General features: G+C 41.2%; 3 protein-coding genes across 3 annotated transcripts; 1 reads left to right on the top strand and 2 right to left on the bottom strand.

The window, feature by feature from the left end:
- Window positions 1-1,169: 1,169 nt before the first annotated feature.
- Window positions 1,170-2,801, bottom strand: LOC121969500 (zinc finger protein WIP3-like). Its single transcript, XM_042519641.1, has 2 exons — window positions 1,954-2,801; window positions 1,170-1,869 (listed from the first exon to the last, which is right to left on the bottom strand). The coding sequence occupies exons 1-2, from the start codon at window positions 2,422-2,424 to the stop codon at window positions 1,402-1,404; spliced, it is 939 nt and encodes a 312-aa protein (XP_042375575.1). The 5' UTR covers window positions 2,425-2,801; the 3' UTR covers window positions 1,170-1,401.
- Window positions 2,802-4,672: 1,871 nt separating this feature from the next.
- On the bottom strand, window positions 4,673-9,119 carry LOC121969502 (iron-sulfur assembly protein IscA-like 2, mitochondrial). Its single transcript, XM_042519643.1, has 5 exons — window positions 9,006-9,119; window positions 8,656-8,845; window positions 6,497-6,627; window positions 6,289-6,397; window positions 4,673-5,036 (listed from the first exon to the last, which is right to left on the bottom strand). The coding sequence occupies exons 2-5, from the start codon at window positions 8,788-8,790 to the stop codon at window positions 4,974-4,976; spliced, it is 438 nt and encodes a 145-aa protein (XP_042375577.1). The 5' UTR covers window positions 8,791-8,845; window positions 9,006-9,119; the 3' UTR covers window positions 4,673-4,973.
- Window positions 9,120-11,781: 2,662 nt separating this feature from the next.
- On the top strand, window positions 11,782-12,725 carry LOC121973114 (transcription factor DIVARICATA-like). The gene is made up of 2 exons (XM_042524695.1): window positions 11,782-12,227; window positions 12,348-12,725. Exons 1-2 carry the CDS (start codon window positions 11,845-11,847, stop codon window positions 12,532-12,534), a joined length of 570 nt encoding a protein of 189 aa, XP_042380629.1. The 5' UTR covers window positions 11,782-11,844; the 3' UTR covers window positions 12,535-12,725.
- Window positions 12,726-17,287: the final 4,562 nt, after the last annotated feature.

The following is a 17,287-nucleotide window of genomic DNA, read 5'->3' on the forward strand; positions in this document are numbered from 1 at the left end:
GGTGGGCCCCCAACTCGATCCCTTCCTTGTCCTCGAGTTTCTTCGGGGTTTTTTTTTCTTTCTTTTTCCACGCCGTTCTCCTCCTTGTTCACACAAACAATTCCGACCAATTACCAAAAGGAGAAAGAGAAAGAATTCATTAATTGATTCCTGCATCAGTATTTGTTAGTGATAGTGGAAGCATGCAGCAGAGATTTCTCGAATGCAGACGGGATTAGAGCTGTCAAACGGGCCAACTCATGGCGGGGCGGGTCGGCCCGTGGTGGGTTAACCATTTGGCGGGGCGGGGCGGGCCAACCCGCCAACTTGGCGGGTTGGGAAATTTCCAACCCAACCCATTCTAAGGTGGGTTGCGGGTTTAGCGGGCCAACCCGCGGGCCCATCAAAAATTTTTTAAAAAATTAAAAAATATTTCATATCTTCAACATTTTACTTCGAAAAAGTTTTCTACAATTAAATATATACATAAACATATATTTTAAATATAAATAAATACAAACGTGTACTTATGTTGGATGAAAAATACTATTTTTATTTTAAAATTATAACAAAGAAAGATAATAAATTAGCCTAAAACTTAGCTTACATGTGTTTTTCAACCCGCGAGCCAGGTCGCGGGCCTAGGCGGGTCGGCCCACGGCGGACTTGGGTTGATAAAATTCCAACCCAACCCGCTTAAATTGTTTGACGGGGCGGGCCAACCCGACGGGCCCAACCCAAATTGACGGCTCTAGACGGGATATGGACGGTAGTGGGATTTGTTAGGGCTTTCGTCGTCGTCGTCGTCGTCGTCGTCGACGTACCTTTTGGCCTCAAAGTTTGACTTTACGCAAAAGAAAAGGATTACCTCGAGTGGTGGACTTTGACAAAAATATATAAATAATAATAATAAGATTCATTATTTCCCCATTGCAGTCTATTCTTCCCCTCTGCACATTAATTGCTAGATGGATGAACATATTCTCGCGATCATACTGGTATTAATGCAATTTTTTTTTACAATAAAATGGAAAAGGTTTTTTTTTTTTTGTTTCCAAACCCAACACAAGGTTCTTCTACTAGTTCTTGATGTTATTTATGAGACAAGATCGTGCATGCATGCATGCGTATGCATGCTCGGCCAGAAGAACATTGAGTAATTCGAACTGATCTGAATTAAGCATCATGCACAAGAATAATTTCTCTTATTCAGGAACGATACTGAAAATTATTACCATCCATTACATCTCTTAATTAGCTCTCATGCTCGGCAACAAACTACTCCCTTCTCTCAAGAATTTTTTGTTCCTGAGCACGAGATTCTAATAGCCAACACCCACACCTTCAGATTGATCCTCTCTATTTATAAACTATATATATATGATTCGATGCTTTCTCTCCATCGATCGTACTAATTTTAGATTATGAGTTAATCTCTATGATATCACGATCGCCATTTGCAGCAGCAGCAGCAGCAGAGACAGTAGTGGTAGTGAAGGTGGCGGTGGCGTCGTGGCCGGCGCCAAAGGAGCGGACGTGATCGTTGAGGGATCGCTTGTGTCGGAATCGGGAGCCGCAGGAGCAGCTCCAGAGGCGGCCGCAGTTCTTCTCGTGGGTGCGCCAGTCGCCGCGCACCGCGAAGGGCTTGCCGCACTTTCGGCAGCCGAAGCAGCGCGCCGCCACGTGCTTGCGCTTGTAGTGCGTCTGCAGCGTCCGGAAGTCCTTCAGCGGCCGCCCCCGCGGGTGCCCCGCGCTGTTCTTGCACCCCGCCGCGCAGCAGTAGCACGGCAACTTCATCAGCGCCGCCCCCGCCGCCTCCGTCGACGACCCAACTCCCTTCAGCGACTCCCTCCCCTTCCTGTACTCCGGCCCATGCCCCCACATATGCATCTACTCGATCCAAAACACACTCGTAAGCTAGATTCGAAATCAGGCATCGAATGAATATACAATAATTAATTCATCAACAATTACCTGCAAATTGTTATACCTATTGAAGGTCTTGTTGCAGACAGAGCAAGCGAACTGTTCAGGGCCAATGAGGATTTGAGCTGGGGTAGGGATCCAATACCTGCTGCTACTGCTTATGCTTAATCCATCAATTACTAATCCTTCCTTCACGATCACCATCTGCTCTTCTTTCTCACAGATCAAGCTGCTCTTCTCCTCCTCCTCATCCACAGCAGCAGCAGCAGCAGAAGCAGCAGCACCAGGCAAACCGATATTCAAGGCCACGTCTTCTTCGTCGAAGCAGTAAGTAGTCTCTTCTTTAATGTTCTTCTCTACGGCCTCCTCGAGCTTGCTCAGCAGCGGCAAGCACTCTGCTTCACAGGGCTCCACCGCCGTGAAGGAAGCGGAGGAGGGCGGCAGATGATGGAGCCATTGAGGCTGGAGGAAGAAGCCGAGGGAGGAGCACTCCACGGAGAACGTCTCCCTCAGGCCCATAGGAAGAAGAAGAAGAAGAAGAAGAAGAAGAAGAGAAGAATGAATTAGGGGAGAGAGGGAGTTGGCTCTGCTTTGTCAAGACATGCATGGGTTAATGGAGGAGTCAATCAATGCATATGTGTGACCGGTGCTTGCAAGTCTTTGGCAATGGTGGCGATGGTGGAGGTGTTCCTATCAGCTAATTAGTAATTGCTGGATCATCAAGGAAAGAAGGAATTAAGGAATGCAAATGGCAAAGGAGAAAGAGGAGGAGGAAGGGAAAGAGATGGATGGCTTCACACAATTAAATAGGAGCACAGTGTTGTGGTCACAAATCTGCCAACAAGTAAAAGCTCAATTCCTACCGATTTTAAAATAAATTTGATTGTTGACTCCACCAGACCTATTAATGGCAAACACCCAAATCGCCACAGACCATAATTAATTCTTTACTCTCGCTTAATTATCCTTCAAACCAAAACGAAATATTATCACTTGATTAATATGTAGGCCAATTTTTATAGTGGCTTAACCGCTCGTATAATAGATAAGGCTGCAAGGATAACATGATGTCATGAGGTAATTAATTAAGATATTGTGGTCGATGGCATGACCTTAATGGTCAAAAATGTAATGACAATGTTTGAAATTCGATGCGTCTGAGTATATTTTTTTCATGTCTTAGTCATCACGATTAATGATTAGTAGTTATTTGTAATTTATTTTTTCGTATTGACCTAGGAATGGGTTAGCGGGGACATTGAAGGCTCGAAACTCGATGCGTCCCAGCATATCTTTAGACATCCGTAATTTAACTCCTCCATATTAGCTTAGGGACAAGTTGACGAGTGTACTGGAGGCGAACGAATCGTCTTTTGCCACATAAAATACCATGACAAGGCTCCCGACGCTATGGTACAGCAGAAGGGTGTTAAGTTGTCACTCAGGTATGTATAATTCGATTCTCAGTTATGACGCATTTGTATAGATTTTTCCTCTAAATTGGGTGTGCAACTATGGAATGTTGAACTTTTCGGTCACCTACCGCGAGCATTTTTCGATTTACCCTGACAACCGATACGATACTTCCATGGGATCAGATCAATCGTCCCAAGTTCAGTGTTACCTAGTTCAGTATTTTTAAAAAGAAATGCAATGATAAGTCCCCAAGATAATAGTAGAGATTAGGTTCTTCATACGGTTAATCAAACATCTAATGACTGAATCCCAACTACGGTATACTATAAGAATTTTCTTTCTTTCAGTGGGATGATAATTCTAAAAGCGTTAGCCGCTTGAATATGTCTTCCCGAGAACTTTCCATTCTACCCTAGTGGTCGTACCTCGATTATAAAACAAAAAAGAATAAAATGCAATGACGAAATTAAATAAAATATTTTGCAAGTGTGCCAAACCCATTACTGAATTGCTTGCCAAGATTTAAATGGTGCAAAAAATATTGGCTTATAGAACACGAGTGCAAAGGAGAGTATACGCACGATTGCGATTCATACTATTCAACTTTAGACTTCATTCAAAACACTCAAAAGCATGTGTGTTTTAGGTCAAAGAGAGGGTGTTGGAAATCAAAAGAAAGGGAGGAAAATGAGATCCTGGTGATGTAGATAAAAGGTTAATTTGACTGGTCTACATATTCTCTAAGAGTAACCACTATTTTATTTTTTATTCATTTTATTTTATTTATTTATTTTTGATTTGATATAAAACAAAGAGTCATTATGTCGCTGTAACTAGATCTTATGTCAATATCTTGCCAAGAGGGTCTTCTTCACTCTAAAGATGTCTTATTCGAATCTCCAAAAAACAAACTGTATCTTTTTTGCTCTTAATATGCTGGTGTTATCCTTCAGATAGCACTTACCTGATCTGCTGATATATGAGTCAGAGTCCCACATCAAATCCAACCTATTCAACTTTTTGAATCCACTGAACTTGTGCATCGATTCTCCATTTGGGTCTTCTGATCTATTTGAATCAATAGGCCTGTCTTATTTATTCGACCCGCGCACCTTATTGGATCCTTCCACCTCATTCATCTAGCTTTGTTAATCTAGCTACTTGAAACATTCAACAAATGTCAAATCTAAAATTGGATAAATAAACACTTGGAATAGCTATCAGTTTCATACTCCCGTCAATCAAAATAAACAAAAACAATGTCCCATCCTAACTATTTACAATCGTTGCAACATATAGTTCTCATATTCTATGGCTATTTGCACAAGATAGCTAAACAAAACACTCATCGAACACCAAACTGTTTATTGTGTTATTTCACAGGTTCATCCTGTAGGAAAAACACCAAACTGTTAATTTGTTTCAACGTGTGTGGAATAATTTAACAATTATCGACTACAACAGATATTTGTAGTCAGTAAACTTAGTAATTAATATCAACAAAAATAGGTTAATTTTGGCTTTTGGCAGCTCAGATACAAAAATGGAAGAGGCAGAAGGTAAAACTGTCCATAAACAAGGATTATCCATATCTGAAGGAGAGTATGGTGGGATGCCCACTCCAGTTGTTACTAGTCTAAAAGAACTTCCAGCTATTTGACCATAAAGGAGCTTTTACAGCTGCAGCCACCAACTGCACTTGGATTTGATACCACCTGCAGGCTTAGTTTAATCAGTTGCTATTCCACCAACTATTCTAACCCACTGAATTATAAACATATAGAGCAAGCTCAATTTTTAATTTGAAGTATACTCAATGCAAAAAGGTATTTACTCCGTACTCTGAAACAGTTGGCTCCGAGAGTGACCAAAATAAGGATAGAATGATCAGCAAACTGATTGACTGAAAAAATTTATATCCTTCTGGATGATTGTAAAGGATCAAACTAAAAAAAAGTAAAAACTCCACTTTCTTAATGGTAGCAATAAATTCAAAGAGTGCTCCGTGTACCAAGTTTACATACCTAGAAATATAGATCCTATAGCATGGTTTAGCATTTAAAAAGGCATTTTTAAGATTAATCCAGTGGTTGCCTTTTGCATACTTCTGTCCTTACAATCATTTTCAAAGAGTGCACTGTACAAGTTATAATCTAGTGGTTTGCCTTTTGCAAACTTCTGTCCTTCCATGTATTACAAAATTTAACAATGGAATTCAATTAATTATATTAAAAATTTTAACCAACATCATTGAAAGGACAGCCCGATGTACAAAACTCCTGCCAATACGGGGTCCCAAGGAAAGTCACATGGCAGCAACTTTACTGTTGCACAAGGCTCCCCTTCAACTGACGTCATTGAGCAATAATGACAAAATCAAAGGGAACAATTATGGAAGAAAATAAAAAATGGTTAACTAATAGATATATTTGGAGACGGTTGTTGGTTGAATACATATATTAAGCATAGAAACCAACTGGTTACTTTGCAAAAGTTAAACCAAGAAAAAAGCCTCAATCAACAGGATATAAATATACCTGAAGGTAGCACTTTCTCATAAAGTAATTGTTGGTTGGTATCTATTTGTGAATTTTAATCGCGAGCTCACTTTATATATATCCAGAAATTGAACTTTATAAGGAAATATGTTTAATTCTTATTTTATTCTTTACGAATTTGTTCTTATGAACTTGATCTTCATTGGACTCCCATTCAAGCATCTTATTTTAAAAGGAGGTATTATTACATTGGTTGTGATTCACATTTCCTTTAACCATAGATTTTCTTTTGAAAAAAGAGTAGGTCTTAACAAAGCAAATAGAGCTGCTCACTCAGCAAGGGAAACTGTATAAAACATACAAGGGTCAAAACCAACATGAGAAGCATTAGCTCTTACTAGATACTGTTGGATGTGCATGCCATACATGAAGTGGGTATCACAATGTATTTCCACTAGTGGGTGTTTACCTGGAATGCCGAGCGAATCATTTCCTCAACATAATCAACAGTTGCTCCTTTGACAAAGTCATAAGAGACATTATCCACCACCAACTTAAAACCATCCTTCTCAAAAAACCTAAACCACATTTGAGAGATTATATGGGATAGAAACTTATAATACTATTAAATGCATAAGTTTATATAACCATTTCCAAGATAACAAATCACAACCAACCTGTCATCTGAATTTTTCTTGTCATCTAGACAAAACACATATTGGAAGCCAGAGCAACCACCTGTTTCTACCCCTAACCGCAGCATCTTTCCTTTGTTGGATGACTCAGTTGCGTGCAACTCCTTCAATCTCTGATAAAAGAAAATTCAATTATATCAAGAAGAAATGACAAAAATGCAATACCAATTTGGAGTGTGTAACATCAAAAACAGGTATGTGTAATCCAAAGTAATCATACAAATGCCATCTGTTTTGCTCTAATAAACCATTCAAACATCTGGACACTCACTGAGTAATTGAGATAAAAAATAAAAATTACAAAACATGAACTATGTCACTATGTGCTAGCTTGATGAATTGCGTTGAGATAATTCTTGCTAATCACAAACATAAATAGACCGTGAGTTCCAACTATTGGGAATGGATACATGAAGCTCCTCATTAAATTCTATGTAAACTATATCTTCATAGATAACAACATTTAATTTATCTTTTTTCATAACCCTACGCTTTCATTAAGTTATCTTATTACAACTAAGTTTTGTATTTCCCTAACTGTCAAAATCTCTTAACCCATAATGTATGATTGGTAGTGTCACTGTCCAATAAAATTTTGTTTTAGTCTAAGAAACACATAATGATCACAATACTCTCTCAATTTTAATTGCATAATTTTATTGAATATCATGTCTACACCAACAATATACTTTGTTAGAAAATAGATCAAAGACATCTTTACACATTTAGATTTGCTTCCACTCAGTTTAAAACCTATAACTTTTAACACTTCATTTTAAAATTTAAATGCCATTTTTTTCTATCTAGATGCTCACAAATTTAGGTCAATACCATATTAAAAGAATATATACTATATGTGTGTGCCAAAAAACTTTATGTCAATATATAAGTTCATGTAGTATTACTGTAAAGAAACAACAGGTTCAACTTGACCATTGAGATTATTCCTTTTTTCTATAAAAAAAATATTTCTTAAAGAGAGAGAATTATGGCATTAAGCTCCTAAAATCTATGAAAAGAGGTATAGCCTCAACAAGAACATAGAAAATTGTAATGTTAACCCTAGGCATAAAGGTCCCAACTTCAAACAAAAAGCAACCACTTTGTTACAAGGTTCTAAAATTCGCTAGGCGCTAACCGGGCGCTAGACTAATGCCTAGCACCTAGACCGCTTAGGCGGGAACTACGCGCCGCTAGGTGGATTCCACGGTATCAACATAAATTACAAAATAAATCACATTCTATAACTCCAACACAATAACATCAAATTTAAAATGAGTATAAAATTACACACCTATAAAATATCACAAATTTATTCTACTTCTCCATAATTTCCAACAGCTTGTTCTTCATCAAACACAAACTCAATATTATCATTGTGATCCTCTTCTTCTTCGAATGCAAAATCACCCTCACAAAGTTCTCTCACTCTAGAGCTTCTTCAGGTTGTCTGATAAAATGACGTTTTCAAAGGATGAGACTTTGGTCAACCTTCAATTCAATAGCGTCCAATTCGCTAGAAAAGATCAGACAACAAATTTTTCTTCAAATCAATTTCTCCAGCCTTTTAACTCTCTAATTTCTCAAAAATGTGGGCTTCTTCATTCGCTCTAATTCCTCTAGCTCTAGTTACTCAGTACTTTGAAGATGAAGTTTGGTACTAACCGCTAGTGGCAAGTTAACAAATTGATTTCTTGGTTGGACTAAAGTTTAGGGCTTATAAAAAAAACTACATTTCAGTTTTTTTTAATTGGACTTTAAATTTAAAACCTCAAACTAAAAAAAAAAACATGAAAACCAACGATTCGACTGATTAGTCAGAGTCTAGGGCCGCCTAATCCCGCCTAAGCGCCAAAGCTGGCCGACTAACATGTTTTTGGTGCAGCTGGTTGGCGCCTAGCGCCTAGGCGGCTGCCTAGGCTGATTTTTAGAACACTGCTTTGTCATTAGAGTGACTATACAAATTATAAATACACAATCTTCACTAAGCAAACAAAGTTTTATATCCATCGACTATCTGCTAACAAATTCTCTAAAGTTTCATCTTATCCAAGAGAGTAAAACAAAAATGTCAAATGACGGTAGAGAGAATCACAAGAACAACACCCTGCCCATAATCAATAACAGGATATAAAGGGTACCCGGACACAATTATCCGTCATGTGGATGGCATCAGGAGAAGGCACCTCGGCGGCAGAACTCAGCGGCCGAAGTTGAGCCGGTAAAACTTGCAGCCGGCTGTGAAACAACGGCACCATTTGTCTAAGCCTCGACATCCCTCGCCCCAAGACCTGTCGGAATTGTGCTACGTTGCTGGAAACTGCAGAGGTACTATTCAATTGAGGATCGTAAAATCATTCGACAGAGCAAAAAAAAAGGAAAAAAAAAACTTGGAAGAGTTAAAAATAACTGAACTGGCTGATGAGATCGAACCTAGAGAAACGGATTTCCAAAAGGAAGAGAGAATAAAGTATACAGTAAAGTAAATAACTGATCGATAAGATGAGCGATTGGCGTCGGCAATTGATCACCGGTGGTTGTTCGGTTCCTGAGGGGCGGGAGGGGACGGCTAGGGCTTACAGAGATGGGTATGCTTCCTGTGCTCTCTCTCTTATTTTAGAATTTTTAATTCATGAACCATTGAGAAATACTTATTTATTTATTTAAAGAAACAAAAAAAAAAACAGATTCTACAAAATATGTGATGTGGATACACCGACCACGGTTCGGACTTTGAATTTGACGGTTTAAAATCATTGAGAATTTATTAGTTTAGTTCAGCATTGTCGATTCGATGATTTTTTGATAAGTTGATCTTTAATTATAATCGTCTCAAATAATTATGATTTATGATTTGAAACTGTTGGTTGACAGTTGAATTCATAGTTAATAACGATTCATTATATTCTATATTATTATTATTTTTTAAAACAATAAACTATAAATTTATAACAAAATATAAAAAAATAGACATTTAAATTGCTTACATGTATTCTGAATCTTGAAGTATTGTCATCAATATTTTTTATATCTTGAATGTCAAAATTTGTTCAGAATTATTATCGATAAATTAAATATTATTATCCTCATTTATTTTTTTTTACTTAATCGAGATGATGAACTTCATCTTTTCACTATAATTTCGATTGAGATTTCGGAATTGAAAGACTATAGTAAAAAGTAATTATATTTACCTCAGATATCTTTCAATGTCTGTTATGAGATTATGTAAATAGAATTAAATTATGAGGACAGCTTATAGTTGATTGTCAAGTTAACTATGAAGTGAAAGGAAAAGATTGTAACAAAAGATGATTACACTCATCTCAAACATCTCTCACACTTATAATTGACCGTCAAGTGACTAGAGGGTGAAAGAGATTTTTTCCAATGGAAAATAAGATGAGAGGAGAGAAGATGATGTAGAAATGATAAAAGAAATTTCTTATTTATATAGAATGTGAAGAATAATAGATCATAAATTGTGGTCTAATAATTTTTTTTTAATAATTTAGACCATTAAACAAAATTAAAAATCCTTTCCCTCAATAGTAAGAACCATCACTCTAACATCATTCTCTCTTATTTTAAATCACACTAGTATAAATTATTACAGAATTAAAAGAAATTATTTGCTCTCATATTTTTTTTCATATACCAAAATTATTAAATAATTAAGTACCACATGTGAATATCATATGTTCTAGTCTAATTAGTTAGTATACTTAGTTATCGTCCAAAAGACCTAGATTTAAATCCCAACAATATAATTTTTTTAATAAATTTTTATTTAATAAAAACATCATCTATAAACTATAATTAAAAAACACTTAGAACTTTCAGTTATTGGGCCATTGATCTGTAACGGAGCGAGTTAACCTGGTTAGGCCCGATCTGATTTGGCTCGTGGTCAGATCTAGATGTGGATACCTATCCATTCAATTGATAGGAGGTTTGGAAGTTGTCTTTACAATTGTGTGTGTAAAAATATACAGAAGAAGAGCCAGAAAAATAAGGTTGGAGGTTAATCCACCTCGGATCTATCAGCAAGATGCAATTTATCAAACTAAAGCTATTTTTATGGCATACTTCTATTTTTTATTATTCTATTTTTAAATGCTATCCAGCACTTGGAAGAGGCAGAATTTTTTTTAAAAAACATAATATATATAATTTAATAATTTTATCTAATTGTTTTCGTTCTATTGACTCTTTTCACACAGTGAAAAGAAGAAGAAAACGTATCATCCCGTCCCGTCCACACTCACAGTGGGACCCAAAATTCAAATCAAATCTTTACTATAGAAGTTAAAAGTTATTTGTGGCCTACCTAAACAGTCAAAAATTCGGAAAGGTAGGAGGATCATTGGTGTCATCCAAATCTTGAGAGATTCTGCATCAAATCCAGTGCTCGAATGGATGCACCGACTTAATCTTATTCGTCTCTCGCCAAGACAATCCAATGCCTCTATTAACAATTACTATCACCATTAACTCACGTGTTCGTTACCGACTCGGCTGTCGGCCCCACGTTATAAATACTTAACGTAGGGCAAAATTTAAATGATATCCTTTATTATTAATATTTTTTACTTTATTATTATTTTTTAATCTTAAAACTAACTGTTATATTAGCTACAGCTGTAACGCTTAATTTTTTTCCCAATTTAATTAAAATTACTCACTTCTTTTTTAAAAAATAAAATAATATCAATACATTAAAATAAATCAATTCGACTTAATTAAAAAATATTATATATTAAGTACTTTTATATAAAAATATAAATTATTTAAACATAATCAAAATTCATTTATTTAAGAGTTGAATACCTTTTCCCGAATTAATCTCCCGCGTCCAACTCCGCTGGCCACGTTCGCAGGTATCCTGCGTCACAGTCACTTGTCAATGGGTGACGCGTCATTCTGTGAAGTTGCCACGTAGACGAATCGTCCACCGCAGAGAAGCAGATACACCGACACACGTCATCCGCCGGCACTCCTTACTACGTGTTGGTGGTATAGACACGCCACTTTGCTGGGGAAAGGGCCATACCACGTCAGACTCGTGCGCCACTTCGCCTCACGCCGACGGCCGACGCCCGGATTCCCCACGTCCCAGCCGTCAATCCTAAGATCAAGATTCGCATCGATCGGACACGTGTCCCGCACCGCTGGTGAACTTATCCGTCGCCCAAGGTGTTAAACGTGTCCGTCCACCACCGCCACCGCGCTGTATAAATACATGTCCTTGTGAGCACCGAGGAGAACAGTACCGACCTTTCGCTTTCTTGGGGCGGAGCGGGGCGGCGAAGGGATCAAAAACAGAGGAGATGGGCGAAGCAGGGGACTTGACGGCGTTTTTCGCCCGGCGGATCGGGGCGGCGGCGCGACCGTGGACGCGGGAGGAGGACAAGGCGTTCGAGCGGGCTCTGGTGGTGTTCCCGGAGGGGATGGCGGACCGGTGGTCTGCCATCGCGAGGGAAGTGCCGGGGCGGAGCGCGGCGGAGGTGTGGGACCGGTACCAGGCGCTGGTCCGGGACTGCCAACTGATCGACCGAGGGATGGTGGACATGCCGGCGGCCTGGGACGACGACGACGACGACTACGGAGTTGACTCCGGCGACGGTGCTTGCGGGTCGCGACAGCAGCCGGCCGCTAAGAACAAAGGAGAGGAGCGGAAGCGAGGGGTTCCGTGGACCGAGGAGGAGCACCGGTAAGTAATTAGTTACTTAATCAGCCGCCGGGGCGGCTATTGCTTTCCAATTTGGTACGACAATCAGTGGAAGGCCTGTAACAATTAATGCACGTACGGGTCAATTTGGGATTACGGCAGGTTGTTCTTGGAAGGGTTGGAAAAGTACGGTAAGGGAGACTGGAGGAACATCTCGCGGTGGGCGGTGAAGACGAGGACGCCGACGCAGGTGGCGAGCCACGCGCAGAAGTATTTTATCCGGCAGAGCCACGCCGGAAGAAACAGGGAGAGCAAGAGGAAGAGCATCCACGACATCACGCAGCCATGACATTCCACGTTACTCTCCACGCAACTGGACTCTGTGATCCTTGTTTAGGCAGGCAGCGAGCTGTGCTACCAATTACTCAACGAAAGAAAAATGTCAAACATTTAAGAATGTTTCTCGTGATCGAGGGGAAAAACAAGTGGGAATTAGAATTAAAAATTAATATAAATTCTAGTCCAGAGATGTTTGTTAAATTGCGGCGGTAATCAAGATGAACTGTCATACGGATACGGCGAACGAGGACATGAATATTTATGCGGACGCACTTTTGCAGGCGAGACCGGCTTTCCACTTGGAAGGGCATTCCTTTTTAGTGTTTAGCGGTTGCTTGGGGACGCAGGTTGAGAAAAGTCGCCTTAGTTGTTGGTGATTCTGTTCGAACTAATTAACGCTCATCTCACATGAATTGGTTTTTCTCCTCACGTATCGTCTAAAATTAGATCAGTTTGGGACTTTCATATATTCTTATATGAGTATGAATCTATCTATGCAAAAGTCTCCATCTTTGGGGAAGATCCATTGCATCGATATAATAGAATTATTTTTGAGCATTTTTTTTAAATTTTAAATCACATGTAAAATCCATTTTTGTTCTCCAATTTTGCTAAGTAAATGGTGAGTTTTTTTTCCATTAATCTGCTTTGTAGAAAATACACAGCCAACTCTGTATTTTTCCTCCTTATCTCATTCTCCTAAAGATTATTGTCTTAATGCCATCGCGAGGAACTCTTTGGCCACTGGATAAAGATCCTCAACTGGACTCGCGACTTTCATTAGTGATACGGTATATGATGGTGTGATCTGATAAAGGTAAGCAATCAGAAATTAAGGGGACGTGACGATCAAAGGTTAAGACGGATGTGACAATCAGCAGGCATGGGAAGAGGAAGCAAGACCAGGGAATGACGTCAGCAACCTGATTCTCGGTCGGGTTCCTACAGACCGGGACTCCGGATCTGAGATACCTGGGAGGACAGTCAGATGACACCGACCAAGATTTGACGGGTTAGGCTTCCATGGCATTGGCGGTACTTAGGCCCGGCGTGCTCAGTCCGCTAACTTCCGGTCGGCTAACTCCCGATCAACGCTTGAACTATCTCTCCACGGCCCTGGCCCCCGAGGTTTAGGCCAGGCGTTATACCCGATTGATCATCCAGAGTTGTCCTATTTCTTCCCGATCGGGACAAAAAGTGTTATAGGACAACAAAGTCAAGGAATTGTAACCGCCTGTCAGAGAATAACTGCTGTATGTTAGGGAATATTCCAACGGTCTGTCATCACCTGCGAATGGAACCTTCCTTCGATCTACAGGAGGATGTCACGTGTCCACCAACATCCGACAAATCCTGACATCCGACATTCTTTGACATCAGTCAGTTCCAGAAGATATGCACTATCATATAAAAAGTGAGGACCTCTCCCTTTCGCAGGTACGTTCTCTCGCATATTCACATTTGTTTTCTACTTTCTTTTTTGCTTCGTACACTGTTCTTCTGGGGAAAAAGTACCTGACTTGAGGGTCAGAGGGCTTGTTCCGGGGACTTTTCCCCTGATTTCTGGCCTCTAACACCTGTGTGCCTGTCTGAGTGTGCGCAAACCCTAGGTACCGCCGAATCAAACATCATCGCCCGTCAGTACCACGTGGGAGTCCACTTTCAGAAGTGCATTCGAAAAAGATCTCCTAGTCACCCCTCCGTCAATGCCAGCAACAGCTCACTCGGACTTCATCTGACTCAGATTCCGGACAGGATCAATTTGACGCCGTCTATGGGAATCTTCTTCACCTGTTCTGGAACGTGAAAATGGAGGATACCGGACAAATCAACGTGACCATGACTGTAGGGGAGTACGAGCTCTTCAAGAAAGCTAAGGACGAGTGACTTCCGAAAAACAGACCACTGTCTTGCGACCATACAAAATGCCTACTGTTTCCAAGGACTCGACTCATGTTTCGGACAGAGCGTCTAAGAGGAAGCAACTCGAGGAATTCCCCCCGACTTTCTACCGAGAACCAATCCCGGACTACTACCATAAGAGTTCGAACTGTTAGAATAAGAAAGAGCAAGCACATGCCTCTATGGCGAAAAGCTTCCTACCCAGGGATTCAAAGAAAGGGAAGGCTATAGTTCTCCAGGAGGAGCCTCGAGGGGAACCTGATGAGCAAGTGCCCTTCTCTTTAAGGGTAATAGAGGAGAAACTACCGAAGGGATACAAGCCCCCGGTCATTGGAGAGTATGATGGCAGTAAGGATCCGGAAGACCATCTTCGCAAGTTCTGGAACGCGACGTTGTTACATCAATACAACGATGTTATTAAGTGTCGAGTGTTTCTGAATACTCTTTCTGGCTCAGCATAGAAATGGTTTGATGGATTATTGAATGGGTCCATCACTTGTTTCCATGATTTTAAAATTGTCTTCCTGCGCCACTTCGCCTGTAGCAGGAAGTACCAAAAAACGGACCACTGTCTCTTCGCTCTTAAGCAGGGGCCGACCGAGCCCTTGCAAAGTTATATCAAGCGCTTCAACCAGGTGGCGTAGGATGTCCCATCTACCACTTCAGAAATATTGATGAGCGCCTTTTCTCATGGACTAGTAGAGGGAGAGTTCTTTCAAGATCTCATCCAAGACCCCGTTAAGAACTTCGACGAGATGCTCGAGAAGGCGGCTAGCTATATCAATGTGAAAGAGGTTCAGGCCGCTTGACACAAAGCAGGCAAGGCGCCTACTCCTGCCAACAAACCAGAGAAAAGGCTGCCTCAACCACCAGCCTAGCCTCTTCCGCGCACCCGAGATGCTCGACTGCCCTTCCCTCATGGTCAGGATCCTAGGCTGACCCAGCATGTGGCAGCTGTCCAGGCCCTAAGGCATGGACCATGGGGGTCGCGGTACTGCACTTACCATTGGTCTCACACCTATGCCACGAGCTATTACTTTCAGTTCACTCGAGACTCTCGGCGCGCAGCTGAGCTGGGCCTGCCTCCACCTGAGATCATGTTCAGGACTCAGCAGAGGATGCTGGCCAGCCAACAGGCCGGGGTAGGTCAGCCTGGCAGACTCCAGCTCGAAAGTGCGGGACAAGGAAATCAGCAGTTTGGTCACAACCAGGAGTCTGGGGAAGCCCGGGAAGAGGAGAACCAGGGAAACGCGGTCATTCGCGAGATAGACATGATCTCAGGAGGGCCCATGGATGGAGACTCTGCCCGGGTTCGGAAGTCTCATGAGCGGCACTTGGAGATACACGCTGTAGGGTGCAGCCAGGAGCAAGCCGCAGGGCTCGTCATCAGCTTTGGGCCAGAGCACCTGGAAGGGCTGGAGCTACCTCATGACGACGCTCTGATAATCAAGGTCGTCATCGCCAATAGTCGTGTGGCCAGAGTTTTCGTGGATACTGGAAGCTCTGTCAACGTGCTGTTCAAAGGCGCGTTCGAGAGCATACTGTTGGAACCCCAAGGTGTTTTGATGTGATCAACCAAGTTAGGTTAGGTCCTGTATGATTTAACCCTTGTGTCTAAGTGTGCAGGAGCTTAGGAGCACAGGAAGTTAAGCGGAAGACGCGGCTAGCGAGAAGGATGACACAGGGAGAGAGTCGACGGGCTCGGTGCGTCCGAGGAATGAGGTGCCTCGGAAGTGTACACAGGTGGACGAGAAGAACGTACGCGACGTTTGAGGGACGAGAAACCGGGGAGGAAGGCTGCTCGAAGAGAAGGCCAGAACTTGGGTTTGGGTGAGCCCTATTCCGGATGGTCGAGATCACCCAAGCTAGCGGAGCCGGAGTGGAAGACCCGGACCGAGACGAGCTGAACGGGAGCAAAGAGCTCGGACCGAAAAAAGTCAACTCTGTTGACTTTCTTGGTTCCGGGCGCCCAGACCGGGATTCTATCCATATCGCGGTCAAACGCGATCTATGCGAAAAGGATTAAAGTTTTATCCCCTACCAGGTGCTTGGAACCCTTCCAGGCGGCCCGACCAAGGCTATAAATATAGCCTTGGTCCAAGAAGCTGAACAACAACTTGTAATCCATTTCTGTTTGCTCTATTTCTCTTTGTGTACTGTTAACGCTGTAAGAGGTTACTTCGCCCAAATGAGATCATCAGATAGTGCGCTTCATTCTCCTTGGATTAGCAATCTTCTGATTGTAAACTAAGTAACTTCTTTGTGTCTATTTCCTGTTTAATTAGTCTCGTTCTTTTTTAATTACAAGTATTCTTAATTTAGTTATAAGTCGAGAAAGGGTTTATTTATTTTTTCAAGGCAATTCACCCCTCCCCTCTTGTCGGCCTCCAAAGGGACCAACAAGTGGTATCAGAGCGAGGAAACTTCAGAAAGACTAACCGTCGACCGAAGCAAAGCAACCAATGGCCGGACCAAGCATCGTTCCACCAAAATTCGAGAGAGACTTCGCACACTAGAAACGTCATATGGAGATATTTCTGAAAATAGATTTTGAAATTTGTTTAATAATAAAATATGATTTTGTAGCTCCTACAAATCAAAATGGAGAGGAAAAAGAAGAAAGTCTTTGGATGAAGAAAGAACAAAATGATTCCGTAGCAAATAACCGGGCGGAATATCACTTGCTGAGCGTGCTACCGCCTCAAGAAGCCAACCGCATCGGAAGCTACTCGTCGGCCAAAGAACTCTGGGAAAAATTCCTGGAACTCCACGAAGACACATCCGAAGCCAAACTTGTAAGGAGAGATACTTCAGAACAAACTGATAAATATCCGTCTCGAAAAAGGTGAGAAGGTAGCCGA

This window comes from Zingiber officinale, chromosome 4A (assembly GCF_018446385.1).
Source record: "Zingiber officinale cultivar Zhangliang chromosome 4A, Zo_v1.1, whole genome shotgun sequence".
Taxonomy (NCBI): domain Eukaryota; kingdom Viridiplantae; phylum Streptophyta; class Magnoliopsida; order Zingiberales; family Zingiberaceae; genus Zingiber; species Zingiber officinale.

What these genes read in the sequence shown, in the direction of transcription:
- LOC121969500 (XM_042519641.1), bottom strand. Translation starts at nt 2,424, where the DNA reads ATGGGCCTGAGGGAGACGTTCTCCGTGGAGTGCTCCTCCCTCGGCTTC. An exon ending in ATAGGTATAACAATTTGCAG is followed by an intron (nt 1,870 to 1,953) that starts GTAATTGTTGAT and finishes TGGATCGAGTAG; the next exon opens with ATGCATATGTGGGGGCATGG.
- LOC121969502 (XM_042519643.1), bottom strand. Translation starts at nt 8,790, where the DNA reads ATGTCGAGGCTTAGACAAATGGTGCCGTTGTTTCACAGCCGGCTGCAA. An exon ending in TGACGGATAATTGTGTCCGG is followed by an intron (nt 6,628 to 8,655) that starts GTACCCTTTATA and finishes TTCTTTTATCAG; the next exon opens with AGATTGAAGGAGTTGCACGC. An exon ending in AAGAAAAATTCAGATGACAG is followed by an intron (nt 6,398 to 6,496) that starts GTTGGTTGTGAT and finishes AATGTGGTTTAG; the next exon opens with GTTTTTTGAGAAGGATGGTT.
- LOC121973114 (XM_042524695.1), top strand. Translation starts at nt 11,845, where the DNA reads ATGGGCGAAGCAGGGGACTTGACGGCGTTTTTCGCCCGGCGGATCGGG. An exon ending in TGGACCGAGGAGGAGCACCG is followed by an intron (nt 12,228 to 12,347) that starts GTAAGTAATTAG and finishes GGATTACGGCAG; the next exon opens with GTTGTTCTTGGAAGGGTTGG.